Raw genomic sequence first — 19,851 nt, 5'->3', positions numbered from 1 at the left:
AAACAGTCACGTTTGCCACACTTTGGGTCATTAGTGTCGAGTTCGCTCGAGTCTACATAATTTCCGACTGCAATTGAAGGCAGCATTACTTTGAGGGGAGGAGCGATGTTTGAGGTCACGTCATGATTTTCTGATGCCCTCTGCTGTCTAATAAAAACATTGTTTAAATAGAGACATGACATAACATAACAAAACCCTTATTATCGTATTCATTCAAACGTTATTCATTCAGTAGGTCTGCTGTTTTACTGGGACACATCAGTGTTCTGTGATGATTTTTTTCATCTGCAAATATTTAGAAAATACTGATTTTAATTTGAATATCAGCACATGCAAGTTGCATTTCTGATATGATTGTCTTCAGATGCCATCTTAATTTAAAAAAAGAAAGCTTCATATCATCTTAATGCAGTGTTGTCAGCAGCTATGTAAGCTAATAATGAACGCTTCTTATTAAAAGATACATACTGTATACAACAAAATCAACTACAATCACGACAGTCTTTCCTATGGCCACTTTAATTCCATTTGGCGTTACAAATATAAACAAGACAATGGAAAACCAATCAGTAAACAGGATTGTGTAGAAAATGGATGACCAAATTCAGTACTTGAGGATAAACACATTTTGAATTCTAACAGCACCACAGTGCATTTTTTACAATACACACCTCAACTGTTGAACTACATTTTGCATTTTTTTGAGGATAGACAGTTTGTTTTGACTGAAATACAACTTGTTGGTAGTTTTGACTGACTTTTGAAAAGACATACGAGCACGTGGAAAGGGGTGAAGGTGATAATGGAATAAACCTGCATTGCAGCATGATGAACAAACCTTTTCACTGATGTGTCCGACGATTGACTTTATATTCAGCATTTCTGCTGTTGAGATGTTTGCACATAATCACACCAAATTTTTAAGTCAACATCAAGTGGCTTTTGTTTGGTTCCCTTAATTGTGCACAACACAATCACACTGTGTGGTTTTAGAAAAAACAATTAAACAGAAGTCATCAGCTTACTTTTTTTTTTTTTTAATATATATATATACACATATATACATATATATATATATATATATCCACATCTTTATTAATTTAAATTGATGACTAATTACATCGACCAGTCATTTTCACACAGTAGATCGAAGTATTGTAATTTAAACAGTTCTTCCATTCAAAGTTTATTTAAGTGATTTTGTCAGCTTAAAACATATTCATATATTGTGCACAGCAGCATTTCTGGTAGTCATTAGTAAAAACAACATGCATAGAGATGCCTAATCATGCTCTACAATATCCTGCTACCTACAGTGGCTGGAATATTTTTATTTTATAGTGAACAGGCAAAATGTGACGACTCTTAAGAGCATTTAACAGGAAGCTGCAGTCACTGGAACTAGAATTCCCATAAATTTTCAGGTGACTTAGATAAGTCTTTACTTAAATTTCCGTCTCACTTAACAGTGTCCAACCGGGGATTTTAAGGAGCAAGTGCAATCGCTTTGTTTTTTCCAGTTTTCCTGCCACATCACAGCAATTAAAAAGGTCTAACATATGTACAATACGAAAGCTTTATTTATTTTTATTAAATCAGTGTAATTAAGATGGAATGTGAACACGGTTATGAATGACCCCTCAAAGCACCAGTCAGCAGCCTCCATCTGTGAATATGACAGATCCCCTCACTTCACTCAAACCACATATAATTCTCTCTAACACAGTCACACAGATGGCACAACGACAGCATGAGTCAAGGGTGAGTGGGCGAGTGCAAATCTGCCGGTCGCTCCATACTAATGAGTGCATGTGTGTGTGTGTGTGTGTTTGTGTCTATACACTGTACAGTTTGTGCGCTGAGAGAGACAAGGGCTACTGCAAGTAGCGGTAGACTTTGAAGCAGTGGTTGCCAGAATCTGCAACCACAACATGTCCGTCGGAGGTGAGAGCCAGACCCTGCGGGCCGTACAGCGGGTCTGCTGATGTGTTGATGTAGGACAGGAACGAACCGCTGCCATCAAACACCTGAGAGCGAGAGAGCGAGAGAGTCAGTGTTCTCTTTTAATTTAATTATGTGCAAAAAATAGAAATGCATCAACTTCCATGTTGTTGCCAATCATTGGCATATTCTAGGCTGTGAACACATTTTTTTAAAATAAATAAATATATATATGGTCGTTATGATCAGGACTGAAGTTAGTTAAAAGATGAAACTCAGTGAAAGTAGAATATAATATACAACTTCATGGTAGTTTTTTTAAAACTCATTTTTGTCCTTTATGGACATCAGAGCAACTTTTTGAAAAGGCACAAGAGTTAAATAATAACTCAATCCAAATGATATTTGTATGACATCACATTACACTGGACGGTCTGCACAGTGTAGAAATCAGCCATAAAGACGCGTACTGAAATCCAAACAACTGTGAATGCAGCAGGGAGGAAAAGTCTACCTCTGCTTTTCTCAATATTTCTTCAGGCGAGACCTTTTGCACTGACCTGTATCCGGCTGTTGCCCCAGTCGGCCACTATGATGTTTCCATTCACATCCACTGCCACTCCTGTGGGGGCGTTGAACTGGCCGTTGCCCTCGCCGTTCGAACCAAACTTCAGCAGGAATTCCCCTTCTGTGTTGAACACCTAGATTTTGGTTTTCCAAAAAAACAAAACAGTGATACATCAACGAAATAATATTTTGATCTGACACTTAGAGGGGAAAAAACTAAGAATTTACAATAGAAGAGGAAAGTCTGAAAAGTATCATACAAACCACCATTTCTAGGACTACAGTATGAACGAATCATCGTCTTTGCGTACTGCGACACACTTCCACCGCTCCGATATTGCACTCACCTTGACCGAGTGGTTGTGGAAATCCGTCACAATTATTTCATTGTTGTTGTTGACAGCAGCAAAGTGAGGCCCTTAAAAAGAACAGACGGCAAAGTCTCAGATTTGTGCCGTTTGTTCCAAATCAAACAGGCAGTTCGGTTTCGGAAACAACCTCGCAATGAATGAATTTTGTTTTTGACATGCAAATGAATTATTTCCCATTTAATGATAAAACAAGACTACAAATATTTTGCACCATGATCAATGTTAGAACATGCTTTTTTTTTAGTACAGTTGAGTTATTGCTATATTAAAGTCGATTATATGTTTTTAAGTAAAACCCTCAGAAGTCAGATATAATATCAGATAATGGGAACTTCATGGTTCCTGGTTCAGCATTCGTCTTCATTCCACATGCAAGTGTGAGCTGGTTGGAGCGAGACTGTAGCGGGGGAAGTGCACATATTACCATTGAGTGTACCTGCAAACTGCCTGTCGCCGTTGCCTCGGTTACCGAACTTGGTGACCAGCTTGCCGTTGAGCTGGAAGATGAAGACGCAGCAGGCCTTGTTGTCCACCACGATGATGTGGCCATTTCTGTCCACCGACACGCCTTTAGGGCCCATCAGCTTCCCCGAGCCAATCTTGTTCTGGAGAAGTCGTGGATTTTACATTTCTGTTTCAAGTTTTTCCTCATTCACATAGTTCATGGTGGGAAGCTCAGGGAGTATGAGGGGTGCACAGACAGATCAAGCTTCGATACTTTGCTTTTCTAACTAAATATCAGATATTATAACACTTTGTACAATCGACAGTCTGAGTATCAAATGAAGATGAAACATTCAATCCAGACTTACCTTGAACTTGCCTTCACTTGAAAAGATGCTGACCCACTTGTTGTCGTAGTCGGCAATGATGATGTCACCGTTTGGGTGGATGGCCACTCCGGTCGGCCGCTGCAGCTGACCCGGAGTCCTGCCGCGCACGCCAAAACGACTTTTGAACTGGCCGTCGTTGGAGAAAATCTGCATCACACAAAACATGGTAAGGATGTTGAAATAAAAACAAGAGATTTTAAAATGCTTTAAAACCAACAAGGCTCTGGAAAAGACCTACGACAGTTTATGTCCAGTGAGATGGCAAAGTGCTGAGTAAGGTAACTGAGCATAAGTTATGGTGCTCCACTATACATACAACATACTGCTGTACCTGTCGGCTGAGAGCAGCTGCAGCACAGTTATTTGTACCTGGACACACTGGTTGTTGCTGTCTGCTATCAGCACCTTTCCCAGAGAAGAGGTAGCCACTCCCTGCAGGTTAGTGAACTCCCCTTTGTTTCTTCCTTTTGTGCCTTAAAAAAAAAACATGAAATATATTATGATGGAAGGCAGTTAATCCTCACATTTTAGAAGCTAGAATCAATAACGAGATTGCTAAATTCGGCAAAACAGTTTGAGGGCATGGTTTGATATTATTTTAAGGATTTTAAAACACACACACAATATACGAGTGTATATTTGACACTAAATATTTCTTACCGATTCTGAAGATGAGGTCGTCCTCGATGGGGTTCTCTTTCCTCCTCCCTGTGCTGTACATGCTGGCCGGCCTCTTGATGGCCTTCTGCTTGACGTGTCCACTGCCCGGAGACTTCAGCCTCTTCTTGACGCCGTCTGAAGTCGACGACACATCCGTGGATTTGGTGGCCTTTATCTTAAAGGGGCTTCCTTTGATATGTTGGTCATATAAACGCAGCGATAAGTTAAAAGTCCCCTCTTTGGGAGCCGTGAACAGGTACTCGTAAGTGCCATTCTTGTTGTCCAGTATGTCCCCTTCACCTTTGCTACCATCAGGTGAGGACAATTCAGCAGAGATGACTGCGTTGCCCATTTTGCACAGCTCTCCGTCTTTGTCCTTGGTGGTTATGGTGATGGAGGTGGGGACGCCCACCACACAGTGTCGTAAGCCTTCACCTGTCGCCACGGTCTCAGAGGCCACTGCGTTGGTCGTCACAATAGTGCCCAGGTTGTGGATGGACTTCTTCAGTCCCTCCGTCTCCACGTTGAAGTCCAGCTGGTCGTTCTCTCCCGGCTGCAGAGGAAGCTCCTGGCTGGCCAGCTCCTTGAGACGCTCGCTCATCTGCTTCTTCACCAGCAGCACCTCGGCCTCGGTGCCGTGGCTCAGGGCCTGCTCTGTGAAGTTACAGCTGCTGTTGATGCCCTCCTGGCCCTGCAGCAGAGCATCCAGCTGGGTTTGCAGCACCTAATACACACATACACCAGGGGGCAGCAGGGTTACCTTGTGGTTAGAGACACTGACAAAAAGCACTTCTACAAACAGGCAAATCAAGTACAGACGGTAAGTGAAAACAGACAGATCAACAACTGCGTAAAAACAAAGCATACTGCATCATTCCAGAAGGAGGGATCTGAGCTCATTTGGTTTTATGTTGGCGTAAACACAACTTCATGCGATTCTGCACAACTTTCAGAAGCAGCAGCTGCCCATGAAGACAGATGAATATCAGATATTATTATGCCATCCTGTGTTGACTCGTAGCGATTTGAGTGTGAAATGACTGTTAGTTACCGGTGTATAGACACATTAACCAATGCACAAAGTGACTTATTCATTGATGATCCATTTAGTGTCAACTAATCACACAAACTCATAGTTAATCACCAATTTATAATGTTAGAAAGTGTTATTATTTTAGCTAACAATGAGCTAATACAAGTCCCATTTAGATGATTAAATCTCTCAGTATGTCATACTTCTGGTATTCTTTGTTGCAAACCCTTTTTAAGCAGATTATCACTGTTCCCCCTCATTACTGGGACATCACCACGCCCTTTTTAAAGCACCAAAACACACTTGCCCTCATCTGACCATCCCACTCCTCTTCTCCAACAAGAGGCCATTAAGCCACTTATCCCTGGAGTCAAATATTTCCCCCTCCACTATCTCGTTCTCTTTACACTCTGAAGCTGTGAAAACTGGCAGACTGTCCGTCCATACTGTGAGAATAGAGCAGCAGGCTCCTGACCAGGCTAGGTGATTGTTTGTTTGGATGGGGGTGGTGCACCAGCTCCCCCGGCCCCCCTACTGCCTGTCAGACCAGCCACTGATCAGCAAAACCAGCCTGTAAAGGGTTAAAAGCGTTCCAAAAATAGATTATAATTTGGTTAATGGTCATTTCTATTGTTTCTTTCTGTATTATTTCCTCTCGTTATATATTCAAAAACCTCTTTATGAGAATAAGAGGTCGATAGTGACCGCATAGTGCTTTACGCCGAATAAAAAAACTCAAACACTTATCATTATAGGGACCAAAGTCTAAACCAAACGTAAAAAAGGCACGACAAACAACACTCTGCCTGTGTCAGCCGAATTACTTAGTTTCTGGCCGCGTCACCTCACCTTCTGCTTGAGGCCGTAGTTGACCTCCAGCTCCATCAGTAAAACGCTCTTGCGGACATTCAGGGTCTTCTGCAACTCGTCAAAGGTGGTGTGGATGCCGTCCTCAATGGAGCCTTTTTGATTGGTCAGCTGCAGCGAGATCTCCGACAGCATCTGCAGGGCTGAGTCGATCTCTGGCAACCTGGGAGCAACGGAGGAACCGGAGGCATTTGTCACACACTGAATCAACAGTCACATGACAGAGCATGCACATAAAAGAGGACAGTGTTTGTTATGAAGGCTGTAATGTGAATTAAGTCCGTTCTGCACTAGGAAGTCGACATAATGCTGCTGTTGTACCTCTTCTTGACAGCGTCTAGCTGGACCTGTAACGAGGCCTTGTGTTGTTCCACGACGTCTTTAAGGGGCACAGTAGGGTGTTCTCCATGTTCACCACTCGTACACTCCTGACACATGGCCGTCTCACAGGGCGGACAGTAAAATTCCATGACCTGCGCAACATGAAAAATTAAAAGTCAGACTTAAATATTGGGTTGAGGCTGATGCAAACATTGGTTGGTCTACCACTTTGGTCCAGACTGAATTATCTTAACCACTGGACATTTTGTACAGTTTTTTTATGTTCCCCAAAGGATGAAGCCCACAGACTGTGATGATCCCCTGACTGTTTCCTGTGTCATGATGAAGTCTATCTGTCGAACAGAACCAGACAGACAATGTGTACGAGTCTTACGTTGCCTCCATGGTTGGGGCAGGAGAGCAGTTGGCCTGTAGCCACAGCGGTGATGTTGCTGAGAGCGGCGGCCTCCTGGCTGCGGCTGTCCGGCGCCCGCTGCAGCACGTCCATCAGGTTGGTGATGAAGAAGTTATTCTGCAACGCCGCCACACCCTTCTCCGGCAGGATCGAGGTCTGGCGGCACACGGGGCACGACAGTGTGAGGCTGTGGGCCGGGATGTAATTCTGCAGGCACCTGGAGGAGGAGGAGAACGGGGTGGGGGGGATTATTAATAAACAGTGGGAGCATCCTGTAGAAATTTATGTGAAAGAAACCGCCTGGAGAAAGGCGTGGGAAGTGTACAGTAGTGTGTGTGTGTGTGTGTGTGCGCGCAATAAGGCCTTTCTGACATTTAGGATTCAATGTTATGTTACAGTTATGCTTTTAGATGCACTTGATCTCTTTTGCAATTATTAAAAATTATTGTTGAATATAGTTTTTAGGTTGCTGCTATCAGGCAGATAAAATCAGTCAAAGCCAAGGACGGAAACAGAAAAAATAGGATCCAAAGAATTCAATGTGAGGTATTTATATAACCATTTTCCTCAAATGATACTGTAGAAATGTACGTGTGAAACAGATATAGCAGAAGAGAAACCGTTTTATCGTTCAATCCGACAGCTCAATGGCTCTCCAGAAGCAGCCAGCGACAGTCCACAGTTTCTCTTTTGTGTCAGAAACAAAAGGCCGGTTGTCAGAGAGGATGGCACCAACACACCCAAGTTAACAGCAGAGCGGCGCGTCATGTGAAACAATACTCAAATTTACAAAAGCATTCGACTATTGATTGAGTATTATTGTTGCATCTACTACCAGCAGCATCCCTTCCTCGCAGGAAACATGCTAATCGTACTTTTGAGTTTGAGACACATGATACACAGGATTAAAACACACATTTCCACTTAAAAACATCATGGTAACTCCACTCACCTCTCACAGAAGGTGTGCAGGCAGGGCAGCACTTTGGGGTTTTCGTAGCGGTCCAGACATATGCTGCAGATCAAGAACTGCTTGTCAATCTGGCGGACCACGGGGCTGGGAAGAGTGGAGCCTTCAGTGGCCATCCTAAAACTCTGACATAGGAGTCCCTCTTCCTCAGCAGCCTGCAGAGAGAAACAGAGAGAAACAGAGGGAGGATGAGACAAAGCAAGGATTGAAAGTCCATTCTTGATCTCTGGAAACAATAATCTCGCCGCAAAGTCTTTTTAGTAGCCGTCACCCATCATTTACTCTTATCCAGTTAAAAAGGTGAATATATTGCCATCGTACAGCACATGTACAACAACATGCAGTTGTAGTCCTCTTATGCTCCACAAGAAAAACAAACCTATGTTATGATGGCGCGCGGAGGATGAGGTGGAGTGGAGGAGTCTCGCAGGAAATTCTAAATCGTTGTTAGAGGCCTAAAGAGGTAAAACCATCCTAACACGATAAGAGGAAAGTCTGTGAAAATAAACATGGCGGGATTCATCTCGCTTGGCTCGCGACACCGATGCCGGGAACCAGCACAGGAGCAGACAGTCGGAGTAAATCAGAGCTGTGGCTGGATGCTCCTCGTGAAAAAGGCACTTTGAGTGATAAATATTTGATTATCAAGTGAAAGCCCGGCACTCTGTGTTCAGCACTCATCAGTGAGAGGCGGAACACTTAACGTACTAAACTAAACACTTTAATACCACCATACAGCACCATACTAACTCGCTCTCCGGCCTTTATCTGAAACATCCATTTAATGGCTCCTGTATTTCAATGTCGGGACATTTCTGTGACGTTCTCCGGCAGCTTAACTTAGACACAGAAAGCGTGTCAGTGCTTTTGTGGTGCCTTCGCATTCAAGAAAGGCACAGAAACAGGCCACCTCTGCTGCTGAGAGGAAAGCCCTCAGGGACAGAACTTCTTTCTACGGCGCATGCTCTCAGTCTCCTCTTCTCGCTTCTCTTAAATACAAGCATCCTCCTCACTTTCACCCTCTCTGAAAGCAGATACGAGAGCCTCCAACCACAACGTTGTCGTTTGGTAAGCCTGAAATTAGAGCGGTGGATTCAATTACTGTCATAATGAAGCGTTGATGCCGTCAGCGGGTCAATTACCAACGTTTCCAATGTGTCACATGGCTGGTATGTAATGTGTTTGTTGCCAGCTGACAAATAGTTATGCTTCATTTTTATGCTTTTAAATGTCTGCTCTGTTCAGCACTTTGTGATATTAAAGCAGAAGCAGAAACGAGTTGCTGTAGTGGCAGAGTAATGAGTTAAACAAAACCCCAACAATCACAACCTAGCTTTACATTTGAGCAGCACACAGCTTAACACCACATTCATAAATGAGAGATTTGAGTGACAAGATGTCAGGTCTCAGGCTGCATGTCAACAGTTCACCAGCTCCACGGGGCCAGGTTAAGCAGATCAACAAAGCATCAAATACGACACCGATTATGAAAGTCAAATGAACAAATCCTGCAGACAGCCAGAAGAGAAGCAGCCCGGTGCTGACGGTGCACAGGGCTGCAGCAGCCTCGCAACGCTCGCCTCTTACATAATCACAGCCGCTCCAGCTCAGCGGAGCGATTCCTGCTGGATGGAGCGGGCATCCGACACGCAGCGCAGGGCAGACGTGAAACAGGCAAATGATGACTGGAATTTTACCCTTTTAGCATGAAGTTATAATCATGCAAGAATTGTAGCTTGAAACACCAGATATTCCAAATATTTGGCTCATAACAGTATTAATTAAGACTTACAGTGCTGCATCTATAGGCCGATCAACAGGCGTCACCCACTCCAGTGCGCAGACTGAACCATTGGCTCCATGCGACTGAAACACGCACTAAAATCCCTCTGAAACGATGCTCCGCTCCAGGTAGCAGCAACGAGCCAAACAGGAGACGACAGGATGTGTGTGAGAGAGACTGCTCCTCTGTGTGTGTGTGTGTGTGTGTGCGCACGTGAGAGAAGTTGAGGAGAGGCGATTTAGCCAGATTGTGTTGTCAGTTTTTACATCATCTCTTCCAACCCCTCCCTCCTTTACGCTCCCATCATTCTTGGCTGAGTCAGTCTCATCTCATCCATTCATCTCCCTCCCTCTCGGTCTGGAATAAATGCTGGCTCACTGCAGTGCAGCGAGCATGTGCAGCATCAGGAGTGTGCGAGCGAGTGCTGGCTGACGGATGGTGAGCTAGCAAATGGGGGAGAAAAAAAAATAATTTTAAATAAAAAAAAAACACGGGAAAAAAGATGGGTCCCCACCACGAACAAATATAGTTAAAGCCAAAGAGATCTTTCTGAGTGTGTGCGTGCATAATGCTGACTCAGTGTACTTGCAGTGACAGAGAAAAAAAAAACAACCACAAAATATGGAAAGCCAGAGGCTGAATTTGAAAGATTAAATAGAAGCATGATTACTCAGCATAAGGTAATAAAGGAAGATCTGTATAAACCAGAGGCACTCGTATATATACATCGTACATGCAAGTCTAGTCTTAACAATATAGAACGTTGTTAGTCCTTAATGGGGAGAGTCTATTTAAGACATGAATGGCTTCAACAGCTAGACATTTCCAAAAACTAAAAACAAACGTTATATATTTAGATCAAGAACAATCTGCTCAGAATCTTAAGTGGTTTTGAGGAAATAAAATAAAACGTATAACCGGGATTTCTGCTGTTCTTTAATATTTCCTTCATGAGTAACACCAATGAACTCCTGACATTGTGATATAATGGCATCTGTTTGTTGTTACTTGATTTAAATGATCGTATCTTTTCATATGCTGAGTAAACGTTCTTCTCCATCCATCAGCGAATAACATAGGGGAGTCCTCGGATTCTTTTGAAGCGTTTATACCTTTTCCATTTATAAAATAACCTCAGTTGGTGTTGGCAGAGTTTGTGTCACACGCTTCATTATGCCTGGCAGCTTCGAGGCTGTTCCAGTGATCTCACGTCAACGCCTGCCAAACTCAGAGAGTCAGTCAGAGGAGAGGGACACAAAACAGCCTTATGAACAGAAAACTAAAACATTACTTCAAAGTCCACAGGACGGGCCACAGGACACCTTTAATGAAAGGTTACAGAGGCTGCCTTTAATTTGAATCATGCAAATAACAGAGCAGCTTCTTTGACAAACACGTTGTTTGTGATTGGTTAAAGGCACAGTCTGCAATCTGAAGGTGAACTAAATTCCACCAAAAGATAAAGACATCAAAACACAGGACTGGAAGCTGCTTTGACTTCCAAAAGTTGTAGCAGCTAAATCACAGATATTAATGTGGTCTGATGCTGTTGAAGGTTTTATTTCTTCAACAGCGTTTACAAAATAAAATCTCTTTTATATTAAGTTGTTGTCAGTTAAGAAACAAACTGCTGATTCAGCACTTCATTGATTCAGTTCACATGCTGCTTCACTCGTGTATCTAAATGCAATTAAACAAAGCTCAGGGGTCTGTTTGAGGCGCGCACACACACATTAACACACTCTGAAGAGTAAACGCCTGACTTTGTTGCTTCACTGTTCACACCCACATCAGCACTGATGCATTAAGACACGACAAAGACTGCAGCAAAAACAGCATTTCCAACTGACTTAGTCGCTGTAACAGAAGAAAAACAAACAGCACTCTCTCCACTCATCTTCCAACAAAGGAAACACACCGTCAACCAACATTAAACTTCAACTGCTGTCTGTAGAGAATCTAGGGCAAGCTGTCATTCAACCAGCTCATTCCAGTTTTTAAAGCAGGCTTCTTTTGGTTTACATTGTGGCTGAAGTTGTTTGTTTGTTACTCTGGGTCTCCCTCTGGTGTCCATCCATCTTTCCAGAGCGCTGACCTCAGCAGTTTTCACCAGCTCTCCGTTTCTAAACACACATAATGCCACGTCACTGCGCAGAAGAATGACACTGCCTGCTTTTCAAAATGTAAACAATCAGAGTGGAGACAAACGCGCGTTTCTGTTTGACATCTCTGTTGGGGGGGGGGGGGGGGGGATCAGCTCGTTTTTCTCACTTCACCCGCACATTATCGTCCAATGCTGTTTTATGATGGACTCATTCGTTTTGTCAGGTCAGAAGTCAGAGAGTCCAGTCAACATGCAGGTTCACTGCTGCGTTTCCAAGTTGGTGTCAACCGAGAATCGAGTCACAGGACGGTTTATTGCTGCTCTTTTCATGCAGCCGTTTAGTTTTTAATCAGCAATTTGAAGTCAGATTTCATTGCACTTTCATACATAGTTATGTGTAGTGTTTTTGTTCTCCTTCGCACAATCGTATTTAATGAAGGCAAAACTCTTAGAGACGGGAATATTTTCAGACTGAAGACCTTGAGCAAATTCAAAGTAGGCTACAATGTTTGTCGAGGTAGTTTAAGTTACCACAAAACATACGAGTGACAAAGACTGATGTGCTGACAGGAATAGTTTGACTTTTTTGGGAAATATGCTTATGTGTGTACCTGTTGTTTTGGCAATCCATCCCATAGTTTTGTAGACATTTCACTCAAAATCACAAATGTTAACCTGGAGATGGCAATAGAGGAAAAGTCGAACCATGACTGTCTGAAATATACTGGACGGATTACATTTTGTACAGCGTGGCCGACTGACCAACAGACTGACGTTGCCGTCCCTCGGGTCATTCTGCTGTCATGGCTATAGTTTGTGCTTTCAGAGGTTAGTTAGGTGCCGTTTCCCCCTCCTTCCAGTCTTTATGCTAAGCTAGGCTAACTGCATGACTTAAACTTAAAAGCACAAGTAGGAGAGTGCCATCGATGTCCTCATTTGTTCACATTTTACAGGCATCGGAGAAAAAAGGCTGCACTCTGGATGAATAAGGACGTCAATGCGTCACTTGGCTGTATATCTGCCAACCGTCCATTCTGGGTGCACAAGATAAGACTTCTGTTACTTTTCACATCAGGCAACAGTCATTCATTACAGATAAAAATCACCATAATCAGGAGAGGACATGAACTGCACTGACACTAAAGGCGAACACTATATACATCATTATAACTGATGCAGTTTGTTTGTTTTCAACAGTTATTGTTATTTTAAATCCTCTCAGCACTTAAAGCCAGATGGTGCGGCTTATGTCCATGGTGACCCTGGTGATCGCACAGTCTCATCAGCGCTGAAACTGTTTCATTACAAAATACTTCAAATCTGAGACTACCATTCTCCAGATCTTGTAATTATTTAGCAGCAGCTCCAATAAGTTGCGGCTAAATAATTACCAACTTTAAAGAGTGGAGTGTATCTGTAGCGCTTTCGCATGCCGTTGCCTGTAATGCTGGAGAGGGTGACCCCCTCTCCTGAACTATAACTATGACAGTCTCGTGCTAATCTAAAAGCATCCACTGGGAACAGGATGATGAGAGATTACAGCAGAGCGCGACTTCAGCTGCAGCATAAAGCACAGATGAGTGTCCTGGTATATGAGGGATTTAGTCCTCAAAGGCAATTTAGTGAAGACCGTTTTAGCCATTTTGTTTGGGCAGCTTTACGAGATATTTGGGATTAACTTTAAAAAAAAAAAAGTGTGCTATTCCTGTTGAAAAAAAACCAGAATTCCCGACTATTCTTGAAAGTTTCATGTTTCAGAGAAAAAGGCTGTTCTCCGAGTGAATACAATTAATGTCACTGCGTCACATATCCGTCAACCGTGCATTCTGGTGACACAAGATAAGGCAATGTCCTGTCTGGGTGTGTTTGCGCATGTAAGGCCAACAGATGTGCTCGCGTAGCGCTTTCTGTCAACCAGAATTCAAAAAAGCGAAAACACTGCCTCCAGACAAACTGCAGTTAGTTTGAGTTAGTTGATCCTTAATCCTCCTGCATGGCACTTGTCGTTAACAATATGATTAAATTCCATTTAGAGTGTGTACAGATGATATTTCCAACTTTCTTGGTCATTGAAGTGGACTAAGTTGCAGTGAAAAAGTTGTCGCTGTGTTTTTTTACACAACAGCTGTAATGCAATCCGTAGTAGAAGAGTTACCGGCGTTACAGTAAGATAAATATGTCAATGCATAACGGTTTAATGTTGTAGCCATCCGTCATATTTCATCAGCTCTTTATTGCCGTTTATTCTACCTCACACTGATGAAGAAGAGACAAACACTTGATATGAACTGGATCAAATAACGGCTCTTTAACCACATTGACGGTATGTTTTACACATTTTAAAGCCCTTGGAGAAACATCTATGGGTTACATAATAAGCTTGACTTGACTTGTTCTCAGCCAATGCACATGTTCTTGGTTTCAAGACAGACCAGCTGAGGCCACTGGGCATGACAAACAGAAAACAGGAAATGAGAGCAAAGCAAATATGTTCTTGTGAGCGTGAAGTATACACCTGCACACACCTGCGGGGAGTTTTCCCCTTCAGTATGCAGACACATGAGACCGTGAACCAACCTGTATTTCTAGTATTAGCTCACAAGACTTCTAAGGTTATAACCTGGAATATCAGAAGCATCTTTTGAGAAGAGTCTTTTCTTGCTACAGGAACAGACTGAAAATAAAATCAATTCATCATCACTGTACTCTACGCAAGGACTTTCCCCAAAACAACATCTGTACAGTTTCCCCCTTCCTTTAAATACAACTCTTTCCTTTTCACCTTGTTATTTTTTCATCTACTACTCACTCTTTCCAACCCTCTTCTCCATCTTTAAATCCAAACTTACTTCAACTCCATGGCTGCTCCCTTCTCCTCCTCTCTTCTCTGGGGTGAAAACAAACGCTGCTCTCCGTCACCGAATCCTTCTCATCTCTGATGAACTGTAGTAATGTGTGCAGCGGGCAGAGAGGCCTGAGCTGTTACAATAATCCAAACAGACTGACGGGGAGCCACTGAGTGAGCGGAGACGGAGAGTGCTCTATGGTGATGTAGAGGGGAAGCTCGGACCAATCAGAGGGCTTAGTGAGGCTGGAGGAGGCGGGGCCAGTGAGGGCAAGAGTCCCAGAGGCACAACAAGGAGAAACAGATAAGGAGTGACGGAGGATCACACAGAAAGAGAAGAGAAACTTTCCAAACAGGAGCCAAATTATTTTGCAAAACAAGGATGGCTGAAGTTGAACCCTGATGTCATGAACACCATTTTTATCTCCATTTCCAAGAAAGGCCCCAAGTGCACATGAGCGTTTCCCTGCAGCGAGCTGCAATGACGTAATCTTTTAAAAAGGGCATCGGTCCAAATTGTCAAAGCTTATTAAAACGCACGATTGCCATTCCTGAGAGTTGCCGTGAGAATTAAAGAGTCGGCCAAAGTCACAGTAATTGAAACAAGATGGTCCACAATAACCATAAGAATCCTTTGAATAATGACTCATTCACAGAACACGAGAGTTAACGATTGAAACTGCAGTTATTCACCAGCTAAACAAGCATGTTACTGTCCTGTTCGCCCCCGGGGGACTCGGTGCACTGAAGCAAAGCTGGTAAACAAGACAGAGATGACGCAGCAGAAAGACTCTTTAACTACTGCTACTACATTACCCACAAATCACCAGGGTAAACCAAAAAACACCACGTTTTTTGTTCTTGTGTTTAAGGCAGGAAGAAATTCTTTGGAACATAGCTCAACATCTCACAGGGGTCACAGGATTCTGTATACCGATTGGCTGCAGGTTCTCTCGGACCATACTTTGCTGCTCAAAGTTAAAAGCATTCCAAACTGTTAATTTGGCTGCACTTCGCTACAGATTCAAACAGGCCGCAGCTTGCTGAGTTCAGAGTGGACATTTGCGCGGCAGCTCGCTGGTGCTTGTGTGTTTTTCGGCATAATACTTTGGTTTATGGCCAAATACTTGCAGAAGTGTTATTGCCCCCCTGCCTCAATCCAATGTTAGGATGCTAACACACTAAACATCGCTTAATATCAGCATGTTGACATTGCCATGTCAGATTGCTCAAAGCACAGCTGTGCCTCAGTGCAACCTAATCAAGCTGCTATCATGCATGCTGACTCATAGTGCTGTTATAATCTAACACTTTTCTACAATGTTAATTGTACTCTTCAAAGGCAGTCGTGTTCTCGACCTTGGAAACAGCAGTTGAGCAAACTATTTCACCAAAAAGGTCCAAGTGATTTTATCTGAGCACTTTAAAAAAAAGGACTTAAGTGCTCACAACAATTCCACAACAACTGAGCAAACAGTGAAATGATCAAAAGCTCCAGAACAGCTTTTCACAACTGGCTGTTTATTACCCTCAAGAACCATCAAACCAAAGAAACAGTCAACATTTCAATGATATGCTGTGGACACGTCATGGTCAGTACCAAAACAGTATTGAAGTTTGGGCCTTTTTGCCGTATTTACAAAAGTGTTTATGTTATGTGGTGGTGTAGTAGATGGACCCAAACGCACGCTCACACAGCAGATTAATCCTTCAAGATCTTTATTTTAATATATATATATATATATATATAATTTTAGTTTTTTAATAACCGATGACTGTAAATTTTGATTGCATGGACCCAGTAGTAGAGGTGAAATGCTGCCCCCCAGTACACCTTTAAACAAAAAGAGAACTGACTTCATCAATTGACAACATTCTTTGTGGCACTCTGTTTTAATCACACTTGTGAGTTTTGCTACAGTTTGTGCAGTATCCACCGATTAAACAGCGGTCATACATTTCTGTCTGTGACAGATTTAATACCATCACTAATTTAACCTTCGTTAAGCTTGTAATGTTTAGTATTTGTTGGCAATATGTCAGAGAACCCTCTGACCAGATGCAGTCGGTGGTGATTGTTGGACTGTTTGTTTACTTAATAACCTGAGTAGCCTTTATGTAGCACATGTAATGCATTGTGACAAATCAGCCAAGTATTGAATGCAACAGTGAGAGTAAATGTACATGTTGCATTACTTCAGTGCAGTGAGTCAGTGCATAGTTGCAGCTGCAGCTGCAGCACAGCGTACTGCAGTGGTGGGAGAGCTCTGCAGCCTTTACTGAATCACCTCTACTTCCTGTTTCCAGAATCACTCACTGCACTCGAGCACCTCTAATGTCACAATGACTGAAAAAAAAACAACTGCGGTAGAAAGACGAGGGCTCAGACATGAAAAGGAGGAGACGAACACTCTCACACACTGAGACAGAGGAGGAGGGAGCAGCCAAATGTAATGAGACGTCAATCCACTTTAAGTTTATCCACGAGGATGAATGGAGCCATCGGATTACGTGAATATGGCTCGGCGATGTGCTGATGGAGCAATGTTCCGTAAAGTGATGTCAACAGTGCTTAAGAATGCATAAAGAATTGTTCCGATCAATTAATCATGGTTATTGAATAATTATCCAGTCTAGAAATCATCTTTGCTGTGTTCACGTGATCAAAGTGTTCAAGCTGAAAGTGAACAGTTCAGCATTTTGGTATAACTTGCACAAAGTTAGACGAGAAGGCCCCACTTTCATATTTAACGACGAAGCAAGAACCAGGAGTTGATTAGCCTGCTTCTTGTCGTCCAATAGAAAACGGCTTCCCCTTGCTTCCAGTCTTTATGCTAAGCTAAGCTAGCTGCGAACTCGAGCGCTGTTCTATAGAAGGGTGAAACAATGAGCCTGGTTCCTTCCAAAGATAGAAAAACCTCGAAATTGCACTAAATAACATGTTGCATCTGTACAGGTATACAGACATAAGAGTGGTCTTCATTTTTTCATCAAACATGTCGACTAATTCCTGTAAACAGCTTTTTAAAGCACTGGTTCCTAAACCTTGCTCACCCTTTTGGAAGTGGAAGAGATCCCCTGCTGACCATTAACAATCGTGCAGAAACTAAAAACACAACGAGCTGACTTCGATTGAATTAACATCATCAAGAACATGAGCTGCATGTTTATTTTGAGGACTGTTTCCACAGTTTTTACAGAGACTCTGCTCCTGTATATTGCTCGTTAAGTCAAAAGCAAGATGTAGACTTTTTGAATGTTTGTTTACGAGCATCAACTGCCTTCCCTTTCTCACCTGTCAAGTCTGTCGATGTTGGACGACACATGTTTTTCTTTCTAAACACATTTTGAGCGACTTCATTTTGCTAGCCTTGCTAGCACCAAAGCACTTATCCGACATTTTGACCCGTCGGTGCCAGAAAAAGCACATGCACAACAAACAATATTTATTGTGGCTCTCAAGCATTTATGGCAGCTGAAAAGCAATAATTATTCAGATTACATCACTTGTGTGTAAAGCTGTATTTAACTTTAATCTCAAAACTAAGTGCACTTACTTGAAAGTTAAATTAAAAGTAATAAAAAGCATCACTGAAAACTAAACATCCCTTCTTAAACAGCAAGAAAACATACAATTGCTCTCCACCTTATTTGCACAAGTAACTTTACAGCTAAAGTCTCCTTTTGTGACACAAAATCTGAATATTTAATCGACACTGAGTACATATGCATGAATGCACATAAAACACCAAGCCGTGTGATGCACAAGATCCAGTTTGACTCATAAGTCATGAAGTGCATCAGTACAGAGGTCCATTCAGGTTTCTACAGATTTAAGATGCTGACACACACAAGAGCCTGCTGCTCATCATGCTGCAGACATGGACTGGGAAAAGACCTGCGGTTGCTGTAAATTGGATGATTGAACTCCTCAATTTGCACACAACACAGAAAGTGGAGCACTTTGTAGGATTGGCTGCATATTTCATGTTAATCCAGAAATGTAATTCTGCATTTTTTTGTTGTTTTAAAGTTCCTTCTGGCTTGTGCATTTATCCGAAAGTCCCGCATAGAATCAAGTGGACGTGCATTTCAATCTCAGCTCAGGTTTTCTGAAGAAAGACACGCATAACGATGCGATTCACTCACCTAAATGTGATTTTATCCGCCGGTGTGAAAACTACCACGACGCATGCGGATGTATATCAGATGACAGGCGGTGATCCTTTCTGGACTTTTCCCAGTCGAACTGCTGTGGTCGTCTCTTCCTCCGCCGTCCTGTCTGCTGCTCTGCACACACAAACTGAAGCTGACCTGAGAGCGGCTTCCACCTCACTTATTAAAGGGATCCGACCCGCCGACAAAATAAAAGGGAAAGCCACCCGCAGCCGGATGCAGTTAGAGCGAATCCAATCACGATAAAAGAAAAAAAAGCTCATCAATATTACATCCACGTGTTAAAAATAGCATTCTTAATTATTTCTGTTTTTCCCCTTCAGTGGTTTTACAGGCTGTCTGTGTCATGTCATGTTTGATGAACTCAAATCAAAAGACCTGCTGATTTTTAGGTGTTGTGTGTCGTTAGAATTTGAGAGAATTTAGTATTTCTCCTGTTTCTGAGGTTTCGCTGTTGTATATTTAGCATACATTAAGTATTTTACCCATTCATAGTCACCACTGATGTTTGGCTTTTTGTGCACGTCTGACCTCTGACCTCTGTCTGTTGATCTTTACCTCTTACCTCTTTTTACCTCCAGTTCATTCTAAGTATAGCTCGAAGTTTATTTTCTCTAATCGTAAAGCACTTTGTGCTGCATTTATTTTATGAACGGTGCACTTCAATAAAGTTTATTATTATTGTTGGTGTTCCAGACAGTGAAATATAATCGTTCCTAAAATGTCAAACTTTAGCTGAGAACAGACACACGGTGTATAAAATATAATCACAAAAATATCTTTTATAAACAACAAACAAATTGTATTTAAAAAAAAAAATCGTTTAAAATGACAAAAATTGGTGAAGATCTCTACTCCTGATGGGACGTCCCAGCACCAGTATAGTAACTGTGGTTTCCACTCAAGCCCCTCCCCTCTTATGAGGGAAGATGTTACCAAGACAACCCTAGATTATGCAGCAGTCC

The 19,851-nt window shown here is 42.4% G+C and overlaps 1 protein-coding gene across 5 annotated transcripts; it reads right to left on the bottom strand.

Annotated features, from left to right (window-relative positions):
* Positions 1-536: 536 nt before the first annotated feature.
* trim2a (tripartite motif containing 2a) lies at positions 537-18,994 on the bottom strand. 5 transcript variants are annotated; one of them, XM_079278672.1, is made up of 12 exons: positions 18,860-18,994; positions 7,961-8,133; positions 6,988-7,225; positions 6,594-6,745; positions 6,255-6,435; positions 4,373-5,096; positions 4,082-4,185; positions 3,692-3,859; positions 3,304-3,484; positions 2,856-2,926; positions 2,502-2,642; positions 537-2,027 (listed from the first exon to the last, which is right to left on the bottom strand). In XM_079278672.1, exons 2-12 carry the CDS (start codon positions 8,092-8,094, stop codon positions 1,875-1,877), a joined length of 2,247 nt encoding a protein of 748 aa, XP_079134798.1. In that variant the 5' UTR covers positions 8,095-8,133; positions 18,860-18,994; the 3' UTR covers positions 537-1,874. The 5 variants fall into 5 exon arrangements, with proteins under 5 accessions (XP_079134798.1, XP_079134797.1, XP_079134800.1 ...); XM_079278671.1 differs by lacking the exon at positions 18,860-18,994 and adding an exon at positions 14,715-14,852; XM_079278674.1 differs by lacking the exon at positions 18,860-18,994 and adding an exon at positions 14,715-14,852 and having other exon boundaries at positions 3,316-3,484.
* Between the last annotated feature and the right edge of the window lie 857 nt (positions 18,995-19,851).

The sequence above is a fragment of the Melanostigma gelatinosum genome, assembly GCF_949748355.1.
Source record: "Melanostigma gelatinosum genome assembly, chromosome: 11".
NCBI classification, from domain to species: Eukaryota; Metazoa; Chordata; class Actinopteri; order Perciformes; family Zoarcidae; genus Melanostigma; species Melanostigma gelatinosum.
The sequence above is the reverse complement of the archived record's forward strand: the minus strand, read 5'-3'. Positions and strand labels throughout refer to the sequence as shown.

Bases quoted from the DNA above. Each gene is read 5' to 3' on its own strand.
- trim2a (XM_079278672.1), bottom strand. From the start codon at position 8,094: ATGGCCACTGAAGGCTCCACTCTTCCCAGCCCCGTGGTCCGCCAGATT. The intron at 6,746-6,987 runs GTAAGACTCGTA...CATGTTGCGCAG, and splicing joins GCCCCAACCATGGAGGCAAC to GTCATGGAATTTTACTGTCC. The intron at 6,436-6,593 runs GTACAACAGCAG...CGTTGCTCCCAG, and splicing joins CTAGACGCTGTCAAGAAGAG to GTTGCCAGAGATCGACTCAG.